Source organism: Bombus vancouverensis, unplaced genomic scaffold, assembly GCF_051014615.1.
Source record: "Bombus vancouverensis nearcticus unplaced genomic scaffold, iyBomVanc1_principal scaffold0034, whole genome shotgun sequence".
NCBI classification, from domain to species: Eukaryota; Metazoa; Arthropoda; class Insecta; order Hymenoptera; family Apidae; genus Bombus; species Bombus vancouverensis.
In genome coordinates, this window is record NW_027468925.1 from 12,427 (window position 1) to 21,621 (window position 9,195).

Genomic DNA, 9,195 nt, shown 5'->3' on the forward strand with positions numbered 1-9,195 from the left:
ATCAAATGGTACAGAAAACTTGGCATTCAATTCCTTCTGGGAATTTCTGTTGTAAACGCTTTGACGGTTTACAAAATTGCAACAAGGAAAAATATAAATATTGGAATATTGTTATTCTATAAATTTATTATTATTATGTTATTTTTATTTATTATTATATTATTTTTTTATTATTATTATATTATATTATTATTATTATTTATTATTATATACTGTTATTTTATAAATTCAGAAAGATAGTTATATCCACTGTATATACTACGTACATATATGTATAAAATATATGATTTTTTAGGAATATCTCTCTACTTTAAACTGTTACTAGCAAAGATACTTTGCAAGTAGCATTCTTATATGTTGGATTACAAGCTATTTTAATTAGCCTTGTAGTGAATATACCGTACAATATTTGTAATTTTAGCGAATGTTGTGATACTGTTCTGTAGGAGTACCAAAACATAGTTATCTTCTATTAGCAAATAAAACTCTATTTTTGATGAAATTTAGTAAAAAATATTAAAGTATCCGAGGAACAATTTCTTTTGCCTGCAAAAGTCACTTTGAGCCGGTGAAATCGAATCCTCAAGATTTTGTTTAACTTGTGATGATCCGAGATACAGTAAAACTTTGCATCGCTCTATTGAAAAATATTGGTGCGCTAGGAATAAATCTCGAGTAAATAATGAGTTTGCTATTTTAAAGATAAAACGTGTAACAGGCATTACATGTAAGAAATACGATGCGGGCAAAATAACAGCTCACTTAACACTTCTGTTAATTTCTAAATACATAGGATTTTTCACCAGATATTAGCGCTTTTATTGGAACAAACAAATGAAAATGAACAATTCCGTGTAACATATTTCGGAGCCATATTGATCTGATATGTCAAACATATACATTGATATTTCGAAAATTAAAAATTATTTTCTAGAGTTGACATGTTGTTTTTCAGGTAAGTAAAATTTTTTTAATGTATACTATAACTAATTTATTAAGTGTAATTACCAGTTATTTGCCCCACTTTTATAATTTCCTTTGTATATTATATACATTATAATCTAAAACGTAACGTAAAACTCGAAGCATAGGGTCTGCGTGTGGCGAGCCACGGGACAGAAACCGTTGGAATGTTTACTGTCGCGTGTCGCCACGAATATTTCTTTTAAGGAGAGCTATAGAATTACTCCATACCTTTGTTAGGCAAAGCGTTCATCCCGTGACCGCGGCTACGTTCGGCAACTGACTGTCGCCTCGAGCCCAAGCTCACTATCACCAACCTCGAACAATTACAATCGGATTGAATAACTACAATTGTTCAGTTACAGCTATAGTAGACTCTAGGTTACAATGTTGCGGGATTATCCAAAATTCCAAAGGCTCCGGTGTTCTTTCATCTCCGACATATTTATGTGACACAGGTATATTCGTGTCGATACTTGTCTATTTCTACCGAATATTAATATACATATTTATAAGTACCACGAGTATATTCTCAAATGTACATGTTTCAACTAACTATTAAAAAACTAATTATTATAATCGCGATGTGCGAGAAGACCTATCCTGAACTAATAAATAAAGATTTGAGAAAAATGTTACTACTCACGAGTTTAAAAAATATCCGCGGTCATTATGCTCGCAAAAAGTTCTACGTAATACAACCCCACGCCGATTCGCATCTTTCCATCCTATCACACGATTGAGTGACCGGAGGAACAGAAATGCATGCGACTCACCGTTAGGAGGAACAGAGGAACAGAAGCGTTACGCCATCGAACTGCCGTGCTATCCCAGCAGAACAAAACACGATGAATGACTGCTGATTATTTGGAAAGCTGGAGATAATGAAAAATGCAAGTTTATTGAATTTGTAACTTTGCTAATAATAAAGATTGAAATGCTAATAAACTTCGATAAGTACAAAAACTGAAACTCTGATATGAAAGTTTAAAATCTAGAATAATTCCTGAAATATGTTAGTTATTTGTTTTACACTTCGATATTAAGACTTTAACTAACACTCTTTTTATTTTAATAGAAGAATAACCCGAGAAGATCCTAACCTCCCAAGTTTTTAATCAAATTGTATTCCCTAATTAATAGCGTTCAAAGCAAAATATACAAAATATACAAAATATACAAAATATACAAAATATACAGAATAGACATAATTAAAGTACGATATGTAAAGATACTTACGTTCTTGGCTTCTGAGCCACTGTTAGAACATTCCCAAAGAAGACGGAAAAGTTGAAGCTGTGATATGTCTACAACAAAACATAAGATATCGTTTATATCGTTAATACATAATGTTACGTCCGGTGACTCTGTACACAAACCAGGCCCCAATCCGCGGGCAACATGACAGCCAGTTGTCTACGCATCGTTACTGCGTACCCTCAATAGTCTTCAGGACCCACCATAAATCTTGGCATTTTCATAGTTCTTTTATTTCAAGTGTTCCTTAAATTTATTGTCTACTACGGAATGATACGGGAAAGTTGGTTTTTCTCACGTTCGGTGTCTCCGGCTAGCAACTTTCTCTCCGGGGCGGTTAGAACATTTCCTTGCCCACCAACCTTTTTCTCATCCAATCAGAAGCAATGACTATTGCCCTCACTTTCCTAGTCAAAACTGTCATCTACAAATCCGATGGTCCCGTGCGCTAGACACACCCATCGCTAGCCTTCCTCCGCCATAGTGTCACGACCGGCATACTTCAAATCCGACGGACTGACGATAGAGATAGAGATAAAGATGTGGCGGCACTCAGCGACAATGTATATCGCTGAAGTGCCTAATGAACCATCAACATCCCAACGGTCCTTCCACCGAAGGTTCTAGAAGAAAGAGCACGTGGCAACGATCGCGGACGCCTAGCAAATGCATGGACGGTAGGGATGTTGAGGGATGACAAAAGAAAGTAATCGAATCCGATTGAAAGTAAAATCGTAAGAGTCAGTCTTAGAAAGTCACGTTTAGAGTTCGGAAGTAGATTGTAAAGTGTATTGATGTTAGAAAAAAAATAAAGTTTTCTTTTTTTATTTTTTTACCTCAAATTCCTTTTTTATTTTGTTATTTTACGTGACAATAGCATCGTCACCGAACTTTACTGATTTTCCATCTTTAGAACAGTCGACATCTCTTGACCGGGTTTCCACCCTTAGATCAGTCACCTACTTCACTTATCTATACGCACCAGCTCAACTATCTTCTCTACAAAATTGTTGGAATAAAGTGCGAATTGTAAACCGTTATCTCAGTGTAATACTTCATATAACCACCTCTATTGTCCTAACCGAAATAGGGAATCGATCATTTCATTTGCGAGAATCATACCACGAATGTTCGTTATTAGAACACGAAACATAGTTAACACACAACGGTCGCGTGTTATAAATATCCGAAAATATTTCCAAGAATTCAAAAGTTCACAACTAAAAGAATGCTTAAAGAATGCTAGAGAAACGCGCGCGAAGCCTTGCTTTGAAGTATTTCAGTCTATTTGCGCGCCACCTCTATGAAAAAGACACAAGTTACAAAGTTGCAATATATGACGGAAACTATAGCAAATTCACGTAATATAGAAAAATAATTTGAATTCGATATACCAATACCTAGTGTGTTACAATACCTATAGAAATAGTTAAAGCTGTTATTGTTAAGATTTCTATGTTTCAAACTGTCTACACGAAGCTATCGTTAAATTATCAAGGATTCTACATTATGAATTACATTGAAACAATAAAATAATTTGTTACAAGTTCGTTTGAAATAAGAGAATGATTTCATATATTTGAATGAAAAAAAGTGATTTGTTTAATCGTATTTACTTTCATTTTAATATTCCAAATAATTACGAAACGATCTATTATGAAATATGTATCAAGTATATTTTAAAGTAGACATAAATTGTATATCAAATGTTACCCATGCTCGAATAAAAAGGCAATAGAACCGTTCATACACAGCTGTCTTAGTTAAAATAAATTAAACGTTACCAGATTTCCATGAAAATTCATCAGACTGATCGTTGATCGTCGTTGCGTCCATATATTAATATTCCTGTTACTTCTATATTATCCCTGCCATCGATCGATAACCTGCACAAAAACAAACTAGAAATGTATAAAATAATTACATGAAAATACGATCAAACGATCAATAACGATTTTATTACGAAAGCTTACGATACAAGCTACCAGTAACAGTATCATTTTGTAACTAGACGATTAAAGAGAGATACAAACAAAAAATTTCAGAAAACCACCTAATTTCATTATCTGAATGTTCGACAAATCGTTAAATAAACGTGGATTGATTAAACGATATTAATAACGAGATATAAACGATAGTAAAAAATATAGTAATGACAGTAATGAAGAAGTGACGCCGCTAATAGGTTAGAATAGGTTACAAACCTGACGCAACGTGATCCATGTTATCGATAGAAAAGAAGACGACTGAATGGACTCGTCGCACCTTAGTTTCGCTGAGCAGCTTCCAAAGTGGCGTAGTGGGAAGGATAACGGAGATACAAGCAGATACGGAAAGTCAAACGATCTACACAAAACGATCTTACACGAATCTTTCCAAATTTCAAACAAAGGATACATCGCGCAATATCTATATCTCACACAATGATTACATCCATCTTTATAAACATCGTACTGTAAGATCGAAAAATAAGGATAGAAATTTTTTTTCGCTTACTTACAATTTATTAATATTAAACTGAATATACAGATATAAATTGGACAGAGAACGATATTTATTTAACGGAACTAAATGCAATACTCGTATCTATATCAAATAACTTTACAGTTATTTGATCACTCTCGTCACAACGAATCTAACACACACACTCTCTCTCTCTACAACTCTATCAATTCTCACGACTCTACTCTTCGACGACTCGAAACCTCTAACGACTCTACTCTTCAACGACTCGAAAGCTCTAACGACTCTACTCTTCAACGACTCAATTAGCTCTGCTCTTCGCCAATACAATCCTGCCCGGTCGTGCTCGCTCTTGTTCTCGTCCTCTCACACACACACACTTTTCGGCTCACATACTTTGGCCTCTCGATTCCTTGAAATATGAAACCGTACCTCTGTTTTGACACTGCTTATCCTTTCTCGCGTCGCTGTTACTAGGCGCTCTTGGATGTAAACAAACCACGAAAGACGACGTACACGGTGCTTTCTAATTTCAACCGATCTCTAATTCAAATCTATTCTACGATATTACAGTACGATAATTCGTAGCCCCACTGGTTTGCATTCGGCATCAAAGACACATTTGTCTAACCTGGGACGAGAGAAAGAAAATGAAGCTACTGACGCTGTATGTGCCCCTAAAAGTAGGCAGAAGCCAAAGAGAAACTGCAATCAATCGGAAAATCAAATAAAAATCACGGCACGAACGAACGAGTTTGCGATCTTTCGGAAAAATCAATGGACGCGTGTTTCGGCAGAAAAAGAGAATAGAATTTTAATTTTCCTTGCAAGATGGATAAGTATCATTGTACACGATGAGCTCACAATGCTCTTAACATAGACTAATCTATCTTACGAATAATTAAGGCTAAAACGCACGCATTCCACGGTGTCTCACGGCGTATGTATTGAAATTTATCAATTAGAATAGGTACAGCATGTGGTTCCAAATAATTATACATGAACATTGAACTTATCGTCGAAGAAACGAAACCATGCGACTTACCAATGGTAGCACGCATCAATGGATGATGAAAACTGGTTGGCTTTGATCTAAATTGCACTTGCTCCCTTGATTCCATGAATACATTCTATGAATAAATTGATATAAATGAATAGAGTAATTATCATAAATTATTAGTTTAACTGTAGGTAAGGAATTAATTAGGAGAGATAAATGATTTTCGATATCTTACGATTGGTATAAAAGAAACTAGAATGCTTATGCAAAAATATCTTAACCGCAGAGAGAATTGTTTTATCAAATGGCCGTCATTGAACGCTTGGATCGATTGATTAGGACGGAGTATTTAACGCCACCCTTCGGTGCAAACAATAACTGTATACGCCGAAGGTAAAGAATATGAACTAAACCACCGAGCTTACTCAATGAATAAACCAAACTATCGTTCATCATGCATCTAAAGTAGTAAGTAATAATAATATACATAGTATCTGATTATTAATATATACGTATTGTTATTGGCAACGAAAATGTTTAACAAAATAGCAACTTGCAAATCAAGTATGCATACATATATCTAATATTTTTATATTCCAGATTAAACAAATTATACCCTGAAGCGCAATCTTATTTCGATCTTATCTCCAATTATTCTCCGATATTAATTGGCTAATTAATACATAGAACTATATTCGCAAAAACAACACCATAATACCTGCTATTACAGTAACAAGTACAGTATCAATTAACTAGAGTAAGGGAAAAAATGAAAGAAATGGGCAGAAGAAAATATCCGTATTATTCGTTATCATAACTCGTTTGAAGCAGTCGACTAAAGTGGAAAATTGTTCGAAAATAATTTATTTGATCTTATAACTTAAAGTTAGTTTGTTTCTATGTTATTTTAAAAATAAACATAATAAAACAGTTAAAATGTTGGTTTCAAGCTCGTTCGGCTTATTGGGCTTATTAATAATAAAATAAGCAATATCGAATATTTATAACATTGTATATTTTGCCGAATATAATTAAAAAGATGTAATCTAGATAGAAAATTATTTCATCTAATAATTTGTATACTTTGGATAATTTCGATATTTTTGCATATTATATACGTTCTGTGGATCGCTTCGCTTTTAGATCTGTCGTAAGTGCAGAAGAATCTCGCGCTACAATGCCTTAAGAATTATACTATGCGAATTATATTATTGAGAAAGTAAATAGATGTTTTTAAAAATGTTATTTCCACATAGCATAGCATAGCATAGCATAGCATAGCATAGCATAGCATAGCATAGCATAGCATAGCATAGCATAGCATAGCGTAGCGTAGCGTAGCGTAGCGTAGCGTAGCGTAGCATAGCATAGCATAGCATAGCATAGCATAGTATAGTAATAGCGGTATAATTTTTAAGCAACTTTTTTAATTCAATCTATATGTAATGCTGGAAAAATGTGCAAAGCGCAGAATTCGAGGAGGATAAAAAGTTTGGCTGATATAATACGCGAGGGAGAGAGCGCGTTGCGGTGCGGCGTCGCCGCGTCGCCGCGCCGTCACGTAGGTCGGTTGGTAGGGTAGAAGGAGACAGGCGAATGTATAGAGAGAGCACGCACGTACAGGTCGCGAACAGGAAAGGAACGAAGCCACCGCGGTAAGACTGAAAGCATACGAGATAGATCTCGGTTGAGAGGGGCGGAGGGCGTCAGAGGAGGGTCACGAAAAAGAGCCAATGAGCTCGACGACGTGGCGCCAGTCGTCGAGTCGCCGTGTTAGTAAGAGTACTTGCTCTCTGATCGTGACTCGCTGCATCCTCGTTCGGAAAGGGTCGTGTCCTGACTCTGTCAGTAGGGGTTGGAGACCCGTGGCAAATTCTTCGATTTTTAATCCATCCGATACTCGATCGATTCGTCACAATTTATCGATTTCGTGCTTACCGACGCGGTAACGTCACTGCTACCGTGTGTTATCGTTTCACTCGCGTTTTCTATCCGCGCCTTTTCGTTTTTCTTTTTCCCATCGATACGATACGTAGGCTGAATCGACGACGGCCGAGATCAAGGTCGTCCGGACACGAACTCGACGACAGTGGCTATGTGCAGCTATTACGCTCGAACGAACCGTTGATCGTCGATGATCGACCGTGAGAATCATCGATAATGGAACTGTTTGGTGGCTATGTGACGGGTATGAGGCTGTAAGAAAGCCTTTCCATTGGAAGATAATGTGAGATCGATTCGTTTTAAAGTCGTTCGACGATCAAATAATGGTGACGGTGGTCGCAATGCGACGAAAAGGGCATCGTAAAATAGGTAATGAAAACGATTGCCCGAAGATCTTGGCACTTTTCGCAGTGTGAACGAAACTGCATAGAACGTTACGAAATTCGTAAACGAAAGATTTGAATTTTTGTGTATTTAACCAACGAGTATATGCCCGTTTGATACTTTGAAGATTTTTTTTACGAGAAAGGGGAGAAAAAACGAAGGGATCGACGCTTTGTTGTTGCAAGACGATCGATATTTTTGCGAATTATACGGTGTCATTTGAAATAGTTGGGAAATTAATAACGAAAAGTGAAAATTATTGATATCGATATCGTGAATATCGAAGTAATATCGTTCCTTAAAACGTTCTTTCTTCGTTCGTTCTTAAAACACGCGTACGACTCTATCGTTGATAACGATCGATAAATAAAATTAATCGAATTGAAAATGAAATTTTTTACAGTCAAGCGAACGCTCGATCGGGTTGAGGAAGTGGAAAGGCAGAAATTATATTAACCGATTCAGCATCGAATATCTTTTAGACTGTGAGAAAAAGATCTCTCTTGTCAATTATCGATAATAGAAGTACATTTTTTTTATCTCTCTTACTTTCCTACATCGAATAATCGGACGCATTTTTTTTGTGGAGGTGGAGGAGGAGGAGGAGGGCGCTTACAATCCAGGCGCGATAACCGAGCTTCAACGTGCCAAAGCTGAGTGAAAGGGAGAGAGAGAGAGAGAGAGGAAGAGAAGTCTGATTATTAAAATCAACCTATCGACTGCCGCTTCGTTCAACGTGAAAGATCTGGTTAAGCAAAAAGTGAGAGGAAAGCAAAGGCAAAGGGACTCGGTCAGTGCCGTCGGTACTCTTTTCCATTATGTAGCCACGATCTTCAAAAGGGTTAGAGACCTGCGGAACAGGGAAACTCGGTCAATGATATCGATGTCCGCGCGCGTTCGACAGCCAGCATGTTTAAAAAAGGTGGTTTATCGATGGTAATAAATCACGCAACTTGGCACCAATGCTACGAACCTCGAAGCTTTCAACGGATAACTAGCGATGGTATCAAGTTCGTTATATACTCGGAGATCTCTGTTTAAGGCTGTAGTTTAGACTGTTATCCAGATTTCTTGTTACATTTGCTACTTTTGCTACTACTTTGCTACTTTTGTTCGGAATTGTCGCATCTTTCGCCCTCGAGCGATTTTCCAGCTACGTATATACAAAATTCAGCATCTACGTA

General features: G+C 36.4%; 1 protein-coding gene across 4 annotated transcripts; it reads right to left on the minus strand.

Moving 5' to 3' along the window:
- Nucleotides 1-1,457: 1,457 nt before the first annotated feature.
- On the minus strand, nt 1,458-5,627 carry LOC143304424 (uncharacterized). 4 transcript variants are annotated; one of them, XM_076626884.1, is made up of 5 exons: nt 4,425-5,415; nt 3,057-4,106; nt 2,343-2,736; nt 2,203-2,270; nt 1,458-1,838 (listed from the first exon to the last, which is right to left on the minus strand). In XM_076626884.1, exons 3-5 carry the CDS (start codon nt 2,385-2,387, stop codon nt 1,742-1,744), a joined length of 210 nt encoding a protein of 69 aa, XP_076482999.1. In that variant the 5' UTR covers nt 2,388-2,736; nt 3,057-4,106; nt 4,425-5,415; the 3' UTR covers nt 1,458-1,741. The 4 variants fall into 4 exon arrangements, 3 of the variants coding, with proteins under 3 accessions (XP_076482999.1, XP_076483000.1, XP_076482998.1); XR_013061113.1 differs by having other exon boundaries at nt 2,203-2,736; nt 4,005-4,106; nt 4,425-5,015; XM_076626885.1 differs by lacking the exon at nt 2,343-2,736 and having other exon boundaries at nt 4,005-4,106; nt 4,425-5,017.
- Nucleotides 5,628-9,195: the final 3,568 nt, after the last annotated feature.

Bases quoted from the DNA above. Each gene is read 5' to 3' on its own strand.
- LOC143304424 (XM_076626883.1), bottom strand. From the start codon at position 4,619: ATGTATCCTTTGTTTGAAATTTGGAAAGATTCGTGTAAGATCGTTTTG. The intron at 2,271-4,424 runs GTTTGTAACCTA...GTTTTGTTGTAG, and splicing joins CATGGATCACGTTGCGTCAG to ACATATCACAGCTTCAACTT. The intron at 1,839-2,202 runs GTAAGTATCTTT...CATTATCTCCAG, and splicing joins GTGGCTCAGAAGCCAAGAAC to CTTTCCAAATAATCAGCAGT.